This window comes from Malurus melanocephalus, unplaced genomic scaffold (genome assembly GCF_030028575.1).
Source record: "Malurus melanocephalus ecotype Western Australia unplaced genomic scaffold, MMel_1.1 scaffold_61, whole genome shotgun sequence".
Lineage (NCBI taxonomy): Eukaryota > Metazoa > Chordata > Aves > Passeriformes > Maluridae > Malurus > Malurus melanocephalus.
Window position 1 is genome coordinate 690,090 of NW_026623293.1, and position 20,557 is coordinate 710,646.

Here is a 20,557-nt window from a genome sequence, read left to right on the forward strand (position 1 = left end):
TAAGTACAAGCTATTTAAACATAAAACCAACTTGGTTACTTACAAGGTAAGAAATTATTCTGTATCTTTTACTACTAACAAAGACTCCAGTATGGAAAGGACTTCACGTGAAACGCTTTACATAAGATCAAGGTGGTTTCATATCTTGTTACATAGGAAGCCAAGTTTTTAAAGCAAAAATATACACAATTGTTTTAGGGGAGAAAAAAAAGGGGGGTTTTGCACAGGTTAGAATATTACAGACTGGACAGTTTCTACTAACTACCCTACCAAGAATCATTCACACTAGGCAAGAGAAGAGATACTTTAATATCCACAAATGTTCCATTTTAAATAAATACCAAGAAGAAAATACCAGCTGTGTAAAACAACACAAAAATCCTGGTGGTTTTCAAATGAAAACCACTGGCCACTGCAACTAAAAACGTATTCTGAAAATTCATCTTCTTATGAATCTGTAGTACATTTTGTGGTTTGCAGTACTTTTAAAAAATCCCTCTGTAGTTCATTAATTACTTCTTTATATGTTTTTAATAGACTAAGAGCTTTCTCAGATAGAAATACCACAGAGACATCAGATTTGATCATTAAATGRACACATGCATGCTAATAAAAAGACTGTAAAAACCTCAAGAATACACATTAGMACTTTTCAGGAGTAAGGTGTCATATCCTTTACAAGTATTTCTAATCTGTGGAACTATTATTAAGTGCAAAAACATCTGTGTAAAACACCTAAGAACAAACAATCCATTTCCATCCCACATTACAGCACACAGTAAGAGGATGCTCTACACACATTTGAAACATTCTCATTACACAATACTTTTACCATCACTTGCTATCAATACAACTGAGTGTGAATCCAGGGCCTTTCTCCATTAAAAACAACACCACCAAATACCCCCTCACATCAATCTAACTATAGCAGTATAAATGTCTCTCTCATATAAATTTATTCAGCTGTTGTACAGCAGGGGTTTACATCAGCACATTGGACTGCCATAGTCTATTGGCTCAAGTTGCACCAATATAAATCCATGTTAATGTTAGCAGTTCATTTACAATGGCTAATCCTACCATGTATCTAGCTACACTGTGGTAAAGGATGTTCATTTTCCCCTGGAGAGATAAATCTTTAGAGCTTGACATGGCATGTGTACCATTCAGCAGCCCAGCATTAAAGCCAAAYCAAGTTTTTCAGAAACTTCACAGAAAKTTTTACTTYTCTTATCCTGAGCTGTCTTTCCTATTTTTTTCCATAAGAMACAGAGGAAGATCTAAAGATTTCTCCCACACAAAACCTGACTTCACTCACCAAAACTTAAAAAGAGTGAAAGTGGTTAGAGCTGATTTACCCAGGGAAGAATTGGCTTCATCTCCTAAGCGATCAGAGAGCAAGAGCTGAAACACTGATCAACAGCTTACATCTGCATTTGCCCAAAACTAAACAATCACCTTGAAAATAAGAGCAATACATATATGTATATATACACAATCAAAYACTGCATTGTGATAATATTTAATCGCAATCAATGTATTAAACACTCATAAAATGGCAATCACTTTAAATTTCTTACAGTGGAGTGGCCTTTTTTCCCTTCTACAACATAGTAAATTACATGCTACCATTCTGTGRAAGCTATGAGTTTTAAGAAAGTTATTTAAATATTTATCTCATAATAATCAAGAGAAAAAACAGAGGAAAAAAAAAGTCTCTTTAGAGTTGATGTATCTTCTCGGCTTAATTAACACAAGCTTTTCCTGTTTTAATTTGCACTTAAGAAGTGGGAACTTTATTCATTTTGCTAATTACTACATTTTCAAGCTGTTTCCTTGAAATAGATGACAGCCTATCACACTAGGAATCCAAATTTCTCTAGTTACCTCGAATTACGTAGTTGTCCAAAGCCTCTTCCATTCTTTTCAGCGCTTCAGCTCTATTAGAGCCATAGGTAATCAGCTAAAGGGAAAAAAACAGTTATTTACATTACCTAGAAATTAGACATTTGTCTCTCAAATTTGAATAGCATTTAAAAATTAAATAGGTTTGTAGAACTTCTACAGTTGCAAAACCATTTCTTGGCCATTGCTGTATCTGTGCTAYGGAGGCTCCCTGAAACATCAGGGAAAAAAAAAAAACATCTCTTAACCCAATGAAAGAAGGCAAATCACTTTTCCTTCATACAACTTAAAGCATCTAAACAATTTCTCAGAAAATCAGATGAGAGGTTCAATACCCAAGCTGACTCTCCTGATTCCTAATGCCCAACAAACTCCTAAGATGCAAWTTTTTGAGAACTGAACACTGACTATCATGTTGTATTTTAGGTTCACCAATATATTCCTGATGGATAAGAACTCCTATTAAGAGATGTTATCAACCATGTCTTTCAAAGCTTCTTTTAGGAAGCCAGAATTATAGACATTTTCATCCAGGTTAGACTATGTTAAAAAAAGATAGATTGGCAGCATCTAAGTTAGATAATAAAAGCTGGTGTTGAAATGAGAATTTTCTCAATAATTAGAAACTGCCAGACAAATAATTACAGTGTCAAAAGGTAAAAAGAATTTTATTTAGAAGTGACACTAGACTTCCTCTATTCCACATCTTCCTTTATTTCTGTCATATTCCCTTGAGGTATGTTATGCCTGGCATCTTTAAAATATTGATTTACCAATCCTTTAATATGCTCTCTCTCATTTAAARGATCTGTGTGTAAAATCAGTACTTCATACCTTTAGAATATTGAAAAATAATAATCAACTCACTTTTGAGATCATAGGATCATAATAAATGCTAATGTCACTTCCTTGCTGTATACCGCTGTCAACGCGTACCTTCAAAAATAAGAAGTCAAAAAAATCATATATTAGTGGAAAAACAATTTCAACATGAGGATCAAATCTACCCATCAGCCTTAAACCATAACACCATAACAAAGCTTATCATAAACATTTTTCCCTCTGGAAAGACTAGAATAATTATTTGTTTTCAGAGAATCTGGGAGSAGGGAAGGGAAGCTTTTTTCTTCACCAGGAAAAACACTTGCACATTATTCTCTCCTTTATGAGAAACTTGAGTGAAATCTTAAGTTGATAGTCAAAATTCTCTTTTGTTCTCTAGAATGCACAGTAAATACACTAAATTAGATCTAAAAATTTCAGCCATGTTACACACTCACTTCAACTCTGAACACATTCCATTCTGATTTAATCCCTGTAATAAAATACAGTTGTAATTGTTTTTCTGACTGACACCAGGCATGAAGGATGACCCTTATAATCACACCCTTTCTGCATCTATATGTAATCACATCCCTCATGTTCTACTACAGCCCTTCCAAGGGCTTCAGCAGGAATAGAGGTAGGGAGCATTCAGCAGGGACTTTGGAGTTCTGATTATCAGCTCCATRGGAATATTGAGCCTATGGTTTTCATGTCTGTAACACTTTCCTTCTCTGTCTCACCCTCTCAACTGTTAAACATTTTTTTTTCTGTTGCTGCTGTTCTCCCGAGGCTTTAATGTTTACACAGCTTTTTCCATGGCTTTGCTTTGTAAGGACACAGCCCCAATTAAAGCTCTGATTCTGCAATATTCATGGAAAAAAATAACACAAGTTCAAAAATTTCTTTTGAAGAGGCTGATTGCTGTTAACCAGCCAGCAAGTTAGTTTGTATATTGCTGATTCTTGTTTTCATCTCTCAGTTTGATTTCATCACTGTAACAATGAGGTTAGCCATATAAAACTTTTCAAATGAGCAATTTCTGGGGAATAAATATTTATTAAATTGCTGGTTTTGAGCACTGGAATCTGAAATATTTTTTTTAAAAACTAATCAAAATAACTYGAGTGATAAATGCATTCTGGGGATCATAAGGATGGAGGGCTCTAATCAAAGCTGTTGAAACAGCAGGGCTCCGAGATACTGCATTGTAAAGGAGGTGGGAAAGAGGGTCCTGGAATCTCACTTAAATCTTCACCTGTGGAAGGAACCTTTGTAATAAACAGCAGCTCATCTGTCTGCAGCAAGGCAGGAAAAGGTCAGCACAACGGCTGTTAGGCCTTTAATATTTTAATTTAGGCAATTATCAAGGGACCACATGTAGAACCTCTTGTCTACAGAATCCACATGAGGGCATGATGATGACTTTATTATCCAAATGACATAAAAAGATACCCTAGCAGGTGTATTCAATTTCTTCAGTGAGAAACATTGTCTGACTAGCTTTTAGGACATTACATTTATTTAAAGAACATTAAAGATGTTCACATGTTCACATTAAAGAAAAAAAATTATTATTACATATTACATATTATTACATATTTGTATTCATCTATTTATATTTACATATTATATTATTTTTTCATATTTATTCATATGTAAAGGCAGTATTGTTTCTGCACCACTTTAATTGTATTTTATCCAAATGTGCTTTATCTGTGCTTAACTGGGCTCCCCACTACTCACATCAGGTAACTTTACCATTAGCTACTRATGAGAAGGTAGTTCATACATATCRTGATTACAGAGAAAACATGCAGTGCATTTCTCAGYTTCCTTTCTTCCAACTGCTGAACCATCCTTCCTCACAGAATGGCTACCTATGTATAAAGTCAATGCATATGTTCTCACATTTAAACCATAAAGAATTWACTTACTCAGTTCCAGATAAATGCCTTGCCCATGGTACTTTTTTTGCAATACTCAATAAATACATACCTAAGACAAGGTATGACATAGCTACTCCACACACACTTGAATTACACTGTGACTTTTGTCTCCAAAGTAGCTCCTATAAAGTGACTGCACACAAGTATTTGGAATGCTTTACGTACAGATAAGTGTGCACATAAGTATTGACATACATATGTCATCTTTTGGCAAAGAAAAAACATGTGAAAGTRCATAATTCAAACACACAATAAACAGGTTAGTCAGACCTTAAAGGTAACCAAGACTCCTGAGGCTATGACTATATGCTCCACCTGSCTCTATATTTCTGTTCATACTCAACACATATACATATCTGCCACAAAATCAGCACTTTTCCCAAACAACATATCTTGAAAAGGCTACCGTGAGTAAAAACTACTTAAACTACTGCATAATGTCCTTTAAAAAAAAAAAGAAAAATCTGGAGTCCTTTGCAGAAGTTTAATTTTCATAAAATAAACTCAAGATGACTGAAAAAATGACAGCAGAAAAGACATACATTTATACTATCTTCAATTCTCCCTGTGGTGCTTACATTTTCAGAGCCTGGTAACAGTAGGTGATTTTATAAACTATATGGTATGACAGAACTTAAKGAATATTGGATGAAACAGAAACCCTAATTCAACAGATACTCACTAGAATGTGCTGAACTTGATAAATAATAGCAATATTTATTAGACCTCCAGCATTTACTTCTGTTTAACATATTTCTTTTCTTTTACTCAGTATTTAAGATATTTRAGAAAGGCTAGGGTTCAAGAGCCTGCTGTAGCCTAGAGCTCATTCATATTACAGTCCCAACACTTTATTGCTGTTGTACTACCCTTATTACATCAGGACAACAGCAAAATCAAAGAAAAATGCTTAAGGAGGAGGGGAGTACAATCTGTATCTCAGTCCTGCCATGAATTCTTCATGCATCAAATTCCACTTAGAAACACAAACAGATTCTAGAATTTCTCAATTATTTGCTATATCTCAGTTTAAGAATCAGACTGCTGCTCATACTGGCAGAGASCAATGCTGGAGCTCTCCAAATATAGCAGAACATGTTGTGTAGGAGCACCAAATATAAAAGCTCACTCTCATACAGGGGTTTGTTTTTAGCCACCTATCTTAAGTTTCATTGTCAAAGACAAAAAAAAAGTTTGGTAGTTAGGAGCACCATGTTCCGAGGAAATAACCAACTACGTGACAAAAACAAAAACAGCCATCATATTGCTCCCTGTGGCTAAGCAAAAGCTCTCACACAGCCATGCACACCAGTTCCACCAGCATGAGCAGCTGAGACACAGGCAGGGTAGGCAATCAGAGCTAACCTGAGACACAGAGGCAATGAATTGCAAATACATTTGGCAGTACACTACTTCTAGTGACACCCTGTAAGTCTCAGCTAATTTTTCTTAAGCCAAATTGTTGACAATTCTAAAACCTAAAATACAAAAAAACAAACACCGCAGCACAATGGGCCTGTAACATTGTACTTTTTTCGCCATATTAATTTTGTCCTTAGCAGCATGACATTCTCAGGAGAAGAATTAGTTTCATGGTAGCAGAAATATATGCACTAAGACAACAAATCATGAGTGTCTACACAAAGATAGTTTTCCTATTTTTAATATCACAGTAGAAGTAAACAGGAAGAKAAAGCCTAGACACTCCCTATGAGCTCCTCAAACCATTGCTCTGAAGCCTCCAGTGTAATTAAAATCTCTTTCTTTGGTACCACGATGGACCACGTGAAGCAATCAGGAATCTTCCACCCTTCATTTTCAATTCACCTCTCCCCCTAAGCACAACTCCCAGCCCACCCCGTCTACCTGACAAGTGACAGCCCAATCTGATTAAATGCTTGCAAGGGAGGGGACTCATGGGCCTCCATGACAGGCCAAAAGTGATCACCATGGAGATACATAATTACAGCTGTCAACGMGTCTACTGTCCTGCTGGCATCAATTTGATTGCTCCCAGCAATAATGATAGACAAAGCTTAGTGTGCACTCTCCTACACCCAATCACTTTATCTATTCCGTGGTCCATTTAGCTGACATGCAACATTCACACAAGCAAATAACAGCAGTAAGCAGAACATTTTAAGGCATTTTAATTGTTTTTTCTTTGTATGGATGGCTCACAAGCGCAAATGTTATTACATAAAACTCCTGCTGCAGCATTAATTGAAGAAAGATTTGGTGGGACAATGACTGTAGGGGGTATAGTTTGTCCATTATCACTTGTACTTTCAACAGGTCTCACGTTTGGAAAATTGCAAATTGCAAAAACTTGCAAGGGCAAAATGTTTGACATCGTGTTAGCTATTACAACATGGTGAAAACTTCTAACAACCACTGGAGTATTCATTATAAATTCTTATTAAATACACTCTTTGTTTCATTAAAAAGAAGTTTAGATACATCCAGTGATACCTTTTCCCCTCGTCTGCTCTTTAAGAGCACATAATGCCTTTTAGATCTTCACAATTTTTTTCTGCTTTCAGGCTTTGAACACAGCATGAAGCCTTAAAGACCAGAAAGGGTCAGGTCCCTTCGGAAAGTACCCGGRCAAAAACAATTTAAAAAGCGAAATAAATCATATATCCAATAACAACTCCACATTCAAGATTCCTCCTGTAATCTCTCAGTATTTTCCRTGCAAGCAATCAGACTGAATAATTGTATTCACAGATGGTACAGTCTCATCATTCCACTGACACAGTGTCATTCACGTATATGTGCACTTACAACTTAAGAGTACATTGATTTTACAGAAAGGCAACATCYTTGCTCTTTACACATAGCACAAAACACTGTTAAACAGCTATTCCTTATAGTTAGGCTGTATCCTGAAATAATAACCACTGTAAGAAACTCCCTTTTGAAGTCTACAAAGCTAAACTAAAAGCACTGGGAGTTTCTGATCAGTGTCCYCAGCTCTCTGTGCTTAAAGAGCTGACTCAACAGCTCACCATCCTTTCTAATTACCACAGTACATTTACTAAACCTGTGTTTGAAAAACTTCAGCTGAAAGTTATAGAACAAATTATATGTTGAAGTATCAACATGTATTGGTTTCCCGTTATGCCCAATTTGAACATTTTTAACCCAGTTTGAGACTATTCATTTTTAAGCAGTTTTTCAGGTTGCATCAATCAGTGTTGCCACGATTTGTCCCCCTCTCTAGCAAAAAGCTGGAAAAAAGGTTTTGTTCACAAAGCTGCTGATTATTTACAGCCTTTGTCTATAAGAGACACTCAGCATCTACAAAAACCAAAACAGAGTTGTTACTTACACTTGGAAGATGCAATGGTTCCTGATACTGAGACAGTTTACCAATGGATGGCAGGCCAAAAGATTTGTAGGGGTCCTGGAAAAAAATTCATCATGAGAAAGCATTAAGCTTTTACAGATGTGGAAAAGATAATGCTTAAAAGCTTGAAGTCAAACAGAAATTGCTACTGGAATGACTATGTGTCCTTCCCCAGAATTACTTGTGTTGAAGAACTCTTCATCCACAACTCCAAATGAAGAAATGAAGCACATAAAATCTCTTGCATCAGTGAAAAAGCCGGAAAGAAGTATTCTGCACCCAGTTACAATACACCAAAATAAAATATACAAAGATGACATTTTCATTATCTACACCTGGAAGAAGGATGGGAAAGAATTCAGAAGGCTCTGCTTGAAAAGAGAGTATAAACAAAATAATTTCTGACATAAAAAGGGTAGTTAGAAATTCAATTATCTTAAGAATTCAAACTGGGTTTTATGCCACTGGAAACCTCCTACATTAATGTACATAATGCAACACCAATATAAACCTAATAGGGAAACAAATAAGTTTATGGCCCACAGAATAACTTAAWTCAGAGCAAAGTACTTGGATTTATTACTTATACATGTGACATGATTCAAGCTGAACAAAACAAAAAAAAGCCCAAGCATCAGTCAACTCCAAGGCAAAGCCTACTAAAATTCAGAACAGTTTCCMTGCCAATCACAGGGCAAATATTTAYTCTTTATCAAAATAGTCTGTACAGCTTGTAATCAGTAGGGCACTTTGGAAATTATGTGCATGTCATGAAARAAAAAAAAAACCCAACATAAAATAAGATGGTCTAGGTAACAGAAGTCACAATAGCTAAGCAACGGAAAAAAGGTGTCAAAGTGTTGAATTAGTTTTGAAAAGCAGAGTTACCTAAAGTGTTCCTGAAACTAAATGAAGGAAGATAGGCATTATTTTCCAGCCCCCATCCCTGAAACTGTTTAAGACAGGCCAGATGGGGGTCTGAGCAATCTGGTCTAGTGGAAGGTGTCCCTATCTGTGGCAGGGGGACTGGGACTAGATGATCTTTAARGTCCCCTCCAACCCAAACCACTCTGTGATTCTAWGATTTCWTTTTTTYCCACTTAACATATCTTCATTTTCATGTATCAAAAGTGACAGCAAAAAGACATGACCCCATRAGTCCTAAAGATGCTTGAAAAAAGGATTTAAACTTTCATAAGCTCCTTTAAGKTGAGATAGACTCATACCATAACTCTAAAGTATTATTTTGGAATGTACTTTGCAAGTTTATCCTATAAACTGTAATTTCAGAAGATGTGTAACTTGGTTTTTCAACAACCTTTTCAAAAGTTTCAGTAAAATAACAAAAACTCTGTAAGACATTGAATTTCAACTGTCTTTTTAAGTCAACAAGTTTCAAATACACACATTTCAGAAGTAGAAGGACTAACTTAGATTAGATTAGGCAACTACTAGCAAGGGTAGTTAACTCTCATAACTAATTAAACATGCAGGCTTATTTCTAATAACATTTGCTTATTTCTCTTTTACCATCTTTAATTTCACTTTTCAGGAAAAAACTATGTTGAAATACACACCATATTTTTAATTTAAAAAAAAATAACTATTCTACAAAACCTCATAAACCATTTGTGTTACATGCTATAAATCATGACTTTCATATGATATTCCTTGATTTCACCTTGGCATCTATTCACACCKGGGTATTATTACACCACAATTCAACCACCTACCCCCTCCTCCCCATTACCACTCATTTACCTCAGCATAAACTCGACATTCAACTGCCCAGCCGTTGATGGGGATATCAGCYTGTTTGTGCCTGAGAGGGTAACCCTTAGCAACACGGATCATTTCTTGGACTAAGTCCAGGCCGGTAATGCATTCTGTGACGGGATGTTCAACCTGCAAGGTCAAGAACTGTCAGTCAGTAGGTAACAAAAAACAGCTTAAAAAAAAMCACTCCTCTGTAAACAAACACAGATAAACAAAAAATTTGACCAGCCAAAGAACAGAGAAAGAATATGTTTCTATTTTGGTCGTTTTCCACAAAAAAAAATTTTACTTAAGCTCCAGCAACCACTGTCTTTGCATGGAAAACACACACACACAAACAAAAAAAAAAATCAGATTACATTACTAGAAATGGGTTACAAAAGGAAAACTGAGAGGTGACCTGGGGAGAATTTGGGGGTTTGCAGGGGTTTTTTGTTTGGTTGCGTTTTTTTCACTTACTTTACAAATTCAAATACACCTGGTTACAATGAGTTAATTTTTCTTCGTTTGGAAGGTTTCCCCATTCGCTTTTGTTTTGAAGAGACTCACATTGCAGCCATAACTATATTTTAACTGCAAATCTCMAAGTAGCTGATAATGAACCCATTCTGCTACACTTAACATGGCACATACAGGAGCCGCTACCAATTTTCCACGGAACCAGCGTAGCCTATATCTCACCCATTCGCCTTCTTTCACTAACCTGTCCTGACAAGCAACCAGATTAGCGTAATCTTGCATCAGCGCAGTGTAGCAGAAATGAGCAGATGGATCCTTCAATTTTTTTCCCCCCTCCAGACTTATCTGTTTAGTGCTTAGCATGCACAATGGCTGGGCTGGACCAGCAGAGTGGCTGTGGCTCTCAGCAAATTGCCGCTAACGGCTTTGGAAGAYGCTGCCCTGGGAATAGCCGTCGCTCGGGCTCACGCAGGATGTGCGTACAAGCGTGCACACATGGGCGCGCATACGCACACACTCCTTCCTTCAAACGGGCAGAGAAACGAGCACCATGGTTCACTTTCAAGAGCCTTCAACTAGGCATAGGACAGTMAAAAAGCAGCCAAGGTGGTTCCTCTGACTGCCACCACATCGATCAAGTAAAAGGTAAGCATGCTGAATGATTCTTCACACAGAAACAGCTATACAGCCTCCCATACTGAAATTACRACAGAACTGCCATTTTTTATAATATGTTTGTGCTCCAAGGAGAAAAATACCTCAAGAAAATGCACTTTGCAACTGCTTCTCTATCGTGAGATGTCACTCTATGTACCTTTTCTGACACAGGAAAAGGTCACTGACCAAACCACTTSTCTTTCTTCCTCTAAGTACACAGTATTAAGGAAAACATCTAGTCATCATAACAACATCATGGCTTATCAGAGCAAGTAGATGCTTTGGTCTTTAAGAAAACAAAGCTTTGTAAAAATAAACAGATGGCATCCATAATKAGCCCTGTGTGTGCTGTGAGTTTGTTTAGAGTTTCAACAACATTTTAAGACATTTTGACATAATTTTAATGACAARTCATGACTGAAACAAGCACCTATTCTTTGAAGGACAAAAGTGACATTGAAATGGGAATCTGATTATACAGTTTAAGGATATACCTTTGGGATTCAATCTTGATTCTACCTAACACATGATACTCTCCAGCATGTCAAGCTTAATAACAGTATTTTGAGAATCCATGAAACATCTCAGTGTCTATCCTGCAGTGTTAAATTGAAGCAATTCAATTTCTATTAAGACTTGAAGTTTCTATTAAAACTCCCTAAGTTTTAATAGATAGCTACTTATCAGACATTCATATTTGGACAACAGAACTTATTTTCCTAGTTTGGAATTTAAGTTCTAAAAGATTACCTTTAAGCTGAGAACTCATTTGGAATTTTAACATTCCGGATAATTAAAACACTTTTTATCTTTCCAGCATTCTGAAGACATTTGCATTATTTAGTTATACTGCCATTTTTCTTGGATAGCAATTGACATTCCAGATTCAATAGCTTCATTGTTGTTTTCAGTTTTATTGTTGATGATCAAAATAAGATGGAATGTTTCTGAAAAGAAAAATATTTTTGTTGTTTGGTTCTTACGACTCACAAACATTTATTTAATCCATTCTTCAATACAGATCTTTGACTTGGTCAATATTTTCTTCTGGTTCTTCAAAATACTCCCTTTGTGTCTCCACGCAAAATAGCATTCAGAAAATATGTATAAGAAAAAAATTTTGAGGGTTTTTTTTTGGGGTGGGAAGAAGTTGTTCTACTTTATTCTACGAYTCTGCTTCAACTACTACTATTTAGGCATAACATAGACAATTTGGGGTACCAAATACATTTTAAATGCATTTTAATATTCATTAAGACTATCAGATGACCCAAAGAGGATGAAAAAGAACTTTAACCTTGAAATCTCTACAACAACTCTAACAGCTAATTGACTAAACTAATTGTACCTGTAACAAAATCACTCTTAAAAGCTAGACTTCAACCACTTTCCTCTTACTTTTCCACTTTCTACTTCAGGTGTCATTTTCATTCGGCCTCCACATTGTACTTTCTTCTATTCATTTCATGCTATATCCCTTCTCCATCAACAGCCTTTACTTGCCATTACATGGAGACTAAGTCAAATACTAAATTTTTTGACAAATGCTCACAAATGGAGCTGAATCACACTCAATTGATCAACTCCTTTAGCTTTAGGCCATTCATACTCAGTTTTGCAGTCAACTCATCCAAGATGTTGCCAGTGAAGCCTCAGTCATTAAAGTAAGAGCCAGTGTTTGTATGGTTATATGAAAATGGGTACGTTCACTCATTATTGTTGTCCTCAACACAAAGAACAAAACCAGACATGTCTGCAGCAAGCAATCTACAGATCATAGCTGTATCAAGGCAGCTGTACCTTATTCTCAACAGATCAGCAATAACTCTCAAATTAATTAGCTGCCCAAAACAACACCTTTACTATCAGTTCCTTTATTTACACCGAATCTGGTCGTAAACAGTTGATAACAAGACATCATTTCAATGCACTTAAGCACAATATATTCCTTCTTTAAAAAGTCTTACTGTCTGTAAAATGCCATTCATAATCCTGCTTTCAAGTCCTCAAAGCCATACTTACTATGACCAGCAATAGCTCAACAAAGTGCTTCCCCTTCATACTGGATCTACCGCTGTTAAGACATGTCACAGCARCCACATTCCCTGTGAGCACTGCAAGTGTTTTTGCTTCAATAACCCCTCTCCATTTATACAGCAAAGAGTGGCAAAGCCTCTCAGAAAATAATAATTAAGTTTACAGATGTTAAAGCTGGTATAAAAGAGTTGAGGAATCAACCAACATCACAGTCCAACTGGCATCCATCRCCAGAACAGTATGGTGATGAACAGAAATGCTCCTAATTCTCCTCCTGTTTTGTGACTGCAAATGGTTTCAAAGCTTTAAACTGGGGTTCATCCACAGCTACAAAAACAGTCATGCAGTTTTTATGGACAGTTGGAGCTAAGAATTAAATCAGTGATGACTACTCCCCTTATATTCAGGGGAATAATTTTGGGACACGTTTTTCTCAAGTCTATCAAGGTACTCAGATCTAACAACAAATGCTTCTGGACACTCWCAGACCTCTCTTGTCCCTGTGTGTATAAGGCATCAAGTTACTCACGCACCAGTTGGAACATTCAAGCACGCCACATCAGCCAAGAAAATCTAAATTTCAGTAGACTTAAAACTACAGCCTATGTCACCCCTACTACTGTAAGTCCCTAGCTGGTGTCATATACCCCTTTACATTCAGATAAATAATCTCAAAACTAACTTTCAACATACACCTCAGTTTCCAGGAAATGTGATTCACCTGGAGTCCCACAGGCTTTGCTGCTGCAGCCAAATCCAGTATCAATTGACCCAAACATGCCAACTTACAGATGCTTCTCAACCCCCTGTATTTCAGTAAGCCTGGTTTTTATTTCGSAGAACTGAACAGCAACAGAGGTGCACACATGTTCTGCTCTTCAGGCATGCAAGCTTCCTGACTACTATGAGCAGGAGCACTCTGGGGTCACATCTTTCTGCAAAACAGTGGGATTTGGGAGCACACAGTAAAAAACTGCTTTTCATAAAGGCTACTGAAAAATAGACAATGGTTGGATAAATGTACAGAATTAATAGAAAGCAGAAATATACAACAGGCTAACTATAGACATAGTATATGAGAACACTTGCTGTTTGTTTTCTGATTTATTAGTATACAATTGAAGAACTGAAGGCAAGACTTTTTATAAAAATTTCTATCAGCTAAGATGTTCAGGTAGAGTTCTTTTATTTTTTCCCAAGTAAGATGTAGAAATAAAAATGAATGCAAAATATTCAGTACAAACTGATTTTTTAATCATAGCATGTAACTTTGAAAAAGTATTTAATCTACTTCTTCATAGGAAGTTGTATTCCAATGATCATTGACACAGTTCTCAATTTTTCTTTGCAAGGATTTGTTTCTACATTATATGGAACAGACACATCTTATGTGGCCTATGAAKTCTGAATCTATCTTTTCTGTGTTTCAGACAAACAGCACACACTTCATATTACCAAGTTAATTAGCTCAAAATTTCAACATAACTTTCTCAATTAACATTCTGCACTTCAAAAACATTTCTTAAMATTCAGTARTTCTAYMCTATTTCCTTTCCACTACAYACTTCATCTAGGAAAATAAAGAAACTAGCATCCACAAAATCTATAYTTTTTTCCCTAAAGATGCAATTCCTGCTTTTACTGTATTTGGCTGCAGTATTAGACCCTTCTCAGAACACTTCATTCAAGATGGTTCTGGTCACACTGCAGCTATGCTTTGGTTTGCTCTACRTCAAATTCACCAAAGCAAAGAAACTAAYATAGCCTTTGAAGAACAATCTTTTRTTTCTCTACTTAAGTAGTCTCCTCTTTCTCTACTTTCTYTAATAGTATTTTATGAGAGTTACATGGGAATGTTGTCTCTAAGATATCACTCCATGCCCTGGCAGCACTGTTAATGGCATCTTTCAGATTCAATGACTTACACAAACAATGTTGTTCTCTTCTGTCAACAACAATTAGCAATGCTTTTCTGTAGTTCTTTTGGGAAGCCTGAAAAGCAGACAACCAGTAGCTACATAATGGAAGTTGCATTAGGAGGCAAGAATGTGGCAAAAATTTGGTTAACTGTTGTCGGCTGACCCTCTTGTGTGAAGAAGTGTTGTTTGGCAGCAAAATCACGTTTTCTTTCGGTTCTAAAAATGGCCATGAACAGCTGGTATAAACTGTGTGCAGAATGGATTCTGGTGGGCTTAGGGGATTGGTAATGGGATAAGAGACCTTTCACCTTTAGGTCAGTAGTTCAAATTCAGCCCAGGTTAGCAGCAATTGAAAGTCTTTACCATCTGACACTGTTCGTTAGACTRTTTAAAATGACTGAAGCAAAATGTTGTCACAGTAAAACAAGATTCAAGTATTATTCAAAAATAGGAAGAGTCTCAGCAAAGATCAGAAAGAGTAGCTTGAGAATTTACTCTGAATTCCCACCATTCTGACTTCRTAGAAATCTACTCCTCTAACTCTTGACAGCCCCTTTCCCTGCTCCCATACTCTGCCCACCTATCACAATTCTTCCTCCAGGCAGCTCCGCACAACCAGGACCACAAAATCATTGCTTGCCATCCCCTGGGTCTGCTGTAGATACCAAAATCACCACCTCTCTATGGCTTTAGGAGGCAATTCAGACGCAGCTCATCACTTTGCAATTTGTATTTTGTTGCTACTGGTACACATAGTGTAGCTACAATATTTTCCAGGACTTCTGTCCTTCACTGAGCAAACACGTAGCAGGTGCTGGACTCCTGATGTGTGAGAGAACRCACATATCATTTGAACCAGGCTGTTAGAATCAGGAGTTCATAAGCAGTGCAGCTCCAAACAAACAGCAACAGGATTTTTACCTACTTTTAGACATTTTCCAAACATGCTTTTTATACTCTTATGAGTGGAAGAGGAAGAAAGAAACGCTGCATGTAAAAATTCTTTCCATCTTTTACCTTGTGCAAAACAGCCAGTTTTGCACAAGGACAAAGCTGTGCAATATATAATTTTCCAAAGGTCAGTAAAATCTGATGAAAACCCATGAAGTGATAAGAAGACTTAGCAAAGGGTAATGTTTCACAGGTGTATGAAGATTCGTTATTTTCATKTTATGCCTCTAAATCAAGTTACTATAAAAGATAAATACTCTCACGACAACCGAGAAACTTAACTGTAAACTAAAAACATAGATACACCATTTGCTCTCAAGAAATCTCTTACAAACACATCAGATGACTCTAGAAAATAAATTTTTATTCCTTTAAAAGTTGTGACAAAAATACTCAAACTGTTACATGRAGAGAAAACCCACTGCTACTCAAATCACCATATTTCTCAAGTCCAGTCTACACAACTGATCTTTTCAATTRCTTTTAGCAAATTCAGTCACATTTTGAGGAGGAAGGGAGTACTCACTTGCTACTTAAATCTCACAACTCATGAGGGAGGGAGAAGGTTGGGAACAGGCCTGAGACACAAACATGCCAATTGTGTTGAGGGTAAATGCTGGATTCACATCAYTCATTGTGCATTTCTGTTATTCTCTAGCCAACAAGGGATGCTTCTCATTTCAAGGTACTAGAAATATTTAAAATATGGAATATTTTCCCTTGGCTGTTACCAACTGATTCAAATGTAGGAAGCTTATCTACACCACATACACATGTATTAACAGATATTTTTTAAGTACAGACCATAGATTTCCTTCATATAAGAAAATGACATCTCTACGTTYTCTTGCAAGAGAACAAGTAGTTTTACCATGTCATTATGCAATCTTCAACCTTATGTCTCATGCTTACCAGCTAGCCTCTCAAAGATGGCAGAAAAGCAGATGCAACAAAAAGAACATTGCTAGCAGCAAATAATAAGCCATTCTAGCTGAATCACTTACAGGCAATAAAACATCTGTAACAACTTTGTGTAGCACACAAGAAACACAATGGAGATGATTCACCAATTTTTTTTGCTCCCATTCTCATATAGTATTGCAGCAACATTTAAAACAAAAACTAAATAGAATATAAACTTCCTTCAAGGTGTTACACTTCTTTTGCATAACATACAACAGAAAAGGTATATTCCCAAAAAGACAGTGAAGTAACAATACTACTCTTGATTACTGCAAAATAATTYGCCAAAAAGACTGAAAGGCAACCAAAAGATACACCAGAGGGAGGGAGAAAGGGGAGAAATCAGCAGACAGTGCAAAATGCTGGACACAGTTTAGTTAGCAAGTATATTCTGAAGTCTGTATCTAAAATAAAAATGCTACAGTGATCCGATCAGAGATGGCTGAAACATTTAAACTGACAGAAAACTGCATAATTTAGTAGAAATGTTCTGTTGATGGTGACAGGTAGCTGTGTCTAATACACACTGATAAATATCTTAAGAAGATCATTTATGGATCAGACACCCATAATTTTGGAAAGTTCTTCCAGCTGTGGAGTGCTCAGCAAGAACAAGCATCTCTGTTAGTCACTGATCACAGTTAGGAGACACAAAAGGAAAAWAAACCAAAACACTGAAGCAATACAGGGACATCTGGAGACTATCCTGGTCCTGAAGTTAAAGCTGGACAAGCTTCATTAGACTTTCTAGGTTTGGTTCTTCATAGTAGGAAGCAAGTACAATATGTTAGTTGCTAAGATATTGTTAGCATAACTGTTAGCTGAACAGAAGTAAAGCTTGAGACTTGGGAGAAGTGAGAGATCAATTGGGTAAGACTGGGGAAAAAYCAAAGAAAATTACTCTCCAGATTCAAGCTGAAATGCTAATGAGAGATAAAACACATTCAGGATAGAGGAAATAGAGAATATCTAAACAAGYGGTTTAACTTCAGATTAGTAAATTTCTTCAGGAGTTGGAAAGAATGAGTTTGCCATTATGGGGGATTTTCAAGGCTATATTGCAAAAGAAGTCTAAAGTCCRTAAGATGGAATTGTGAAAGTTTTTTTACTGCATATGTGGAGACCTCGGAGATTGGAATTACAAACACATACCACTGGGTTGCAGGGGGAAGACAATATAAAACAGCAAAGATAATGTCTTAAAAACAAACCACAACAAAGAATCCAAGGATATTCCATCACTAATTCCATTTAGGAACTCATGAACAATAATACCACAGCAAGGAAATGCTTTTGACATTCTGGTGGGTATGCAGAAAACCATAAATTAGTTTTCTTTTATGCAAACAAGAACATGGAGTCACTGAAGAAACATTGGCTCGAAAACTAGAAGATGGAGGAAAGTGCAAATATGACCAAAGTGAGTGAATTCTTCTTAATATTTTAATGAATGGGCCATTAACCACCACCCCCTTTAATTGAACCTAAGGTAGACCTGATAGTGCCTAGCAAAGGCATGTGAAGTGACTGTCATGGCTAATTCCAAAACTASTGCTGTCCTGCAAGGCAAGAAAAATTTTACCAGCAGTCTTCCCCTGGCACAGAAAATTGCAGCAGCCCCAGATTCTCTCTAACTTCTTCACACAAAGCATAAATTTACCTAAACCATAAATTTATCCAGTTCTTACATAGGGTCATGGGAAGATGTCAGATTGCGAGGATCTCTTTACACTCTATCACTGCCCACATGTACAAGCAGCAGGCAGGACATAACTAATGAAATGTAGCTGAAACAAAATTAGAAGCTTATCAAACAGGTGCTCGATTCCACATTTCAGTCTTGCTGGTGTTATTTAACRAAGTGAGGAAAGGAGGATAAAGGCAATGGAATGGACTTGCTTACAAGTTGAACACTCCTCCACTCTTCAAGAATGACATTCAGACTTCAAATTATACACATTTCTGAGCTTATGACTAGAAATCCATCAAACAGTCAAAAAAAGTAGTAGTGGGGTTTTCCCCTCTACTGTTCATCTACTCACTGATGCAGTGTAGATTAGAACAATTATTACTGCCTACACAAATTGTCACATAAACCCTAYACTGCATCAGCATGCTTTTTATACAGATCCAGTCACAATTTCAATCACATGCAGATAGGTAGTGKTTTTATTGCTGATATACACATATAGTTTCAATCACCCTCCTACAGAAACTCAGCAAGTGATCATCAAAGTATAAACAATAAGRAAGAAACTTCAGGGACCAGTAGGGGAAAGCATCAGAGCAGCTAGCCACTTATGGTGAACTCACAGTGGCACTTACCAGTGACCTTTTGCAAGGTCTTTRGGTCAAGTGCAACAAAGAGCACAAGCTCTGAACATTTATTTGAGTGCGGTACAAGACCTCAYTGCTGCAAAGTCTTGCATAGGCAAGCTTATTTCACTGAGTAGATCTTTTAAGTTCAGTGGCAAGTGCTCACATATATCAAGATACTTATGCTTGAATCTTTACAGGAGCAGACCCTTAAAYACAGGAGAAGGTTATGGTCTGTTTATTTAAATAACACGTTTCTGAATCTGAAGAGCTGTTTTTCTTACCTGAAGTCTAGTATTCATTTCCAAGAAGTAGAAATTCTTACTGGAGTCCACAAGGAATTCTACTGTTCCAGCAGAGGAATACTTTACTGCTTTGGCAAGAGCTACTGCTTGTTCTCCCATTGCTCTTCGAGTTTCAGGGTCTAGAAAAGTGCTACAATACAGAAACAATGACTTTTTTAGTTAAAAAATAATTATTATTCAATCATTTAATCTTCTGTTTAAAGTATGGTCAAAAGAGRAGAACATCATTATTCAAGTTATGAAAACATGTCAAGGCTGTCTTTACATTTATATTACCCCTAAGCAGTTGTACTGCATGTTTTACAATTATTGCTAATGTACAGGAAATTCAGGATTAATAACTATATATTCTCTAAAATATAAAATAACTGAACACAATGCTCTTAGAACAGTGAGATTTGCAATAACACAAATTAAATAAAAAGAAACATACAAAYAACATTATTTTAGAGGGTATATTTAGTATCCATGTTAATTGCAATACATTCTTTTCCACAAATATTGGAAACATTCAAGGTCACCCAAAGAACAGCTCAAGCTACCACTTTGGGAGCCACTGTGAACACTGCACAAATGCCAAGGTTTCTCATTCTAAAAAAGCACCCATCACTTCCACTGGGTCAGAATCAAAAGATTCTGGAAGGTACACATTCTGCTTGTTGCTCTCCTCTGTACCATAAATCCAGATTTAAATAAGCCTATGCAGATTAATTAGAGATATGTCTCTGTGGTATTCCACCAAAGCCTTGAAACCAGTTGCCCCTCAACCTGATACAYTGATTTTCATTGAAAGACAACATGCAGCTGTTCATCTTACCGAAGTTTGTAAATACACTTAATATATTTCTGTTGTAACTTATATTAAGCACATAACTCAGCTAYCATTTTAAAAGTGCTTTTTGCAAGGAATAAGAGGTAAGGTAGAAGTGACTGTCTAAGTTATTCTTTAAAACACCAAGTGTTGCATATTTCTTGAGATCATTTCAACAGTGAGCCCTACTTCTGCAAAGGAGCAATCAGAAGCCATCATCAGTCTAAAGTGGCTCCCAAAGCCAGGGAAGCTCCATCTGGAGCCTCAGGCTGCACTCAYAGAAGCCAGTGCTGGGTCAGGACTTTCAGCACTTACTGTGGTGTTTTTCACTGAGA

General features: G+C 36.6%; 1 protein-coding gene across 1 annotated transcript in view; it reads right to left on the reverse strand.

The window, feature by feature from the left end:
• Positions 1-20,557, reverse strand: part of PCCA (propionyl-CoA carboxylase subunit alpha) — a gene marked incomplete at its 5' end in the record, with an annotated part of 272,842 nt that overhangs the window by 145,770 nt on the left and 106,515 nt on the right. Inside the window, 5 exons of the mRNA XM_057366229.1 lie at positions 1,888-1,963; positions 2,773-2,841; positions 8,011-8,085; positions 9,790-9,933; positions 19,391-19,541. Coding sequence (XP_057222212.1) covers positions 1,888-1,963; positions 2,773-2,841; positions 8,011-8,085; positions 9,790-9,933; positions 19,391-19,541 — 515 coding nt within the window. The remainder of the gene's footprint in view (positions 1-1,887; positions 1,964-2,772; positions 2,842-8,010; positions 8,086-9,789; positions 9,934-19,390; positions 19,542-20,557) is intronic.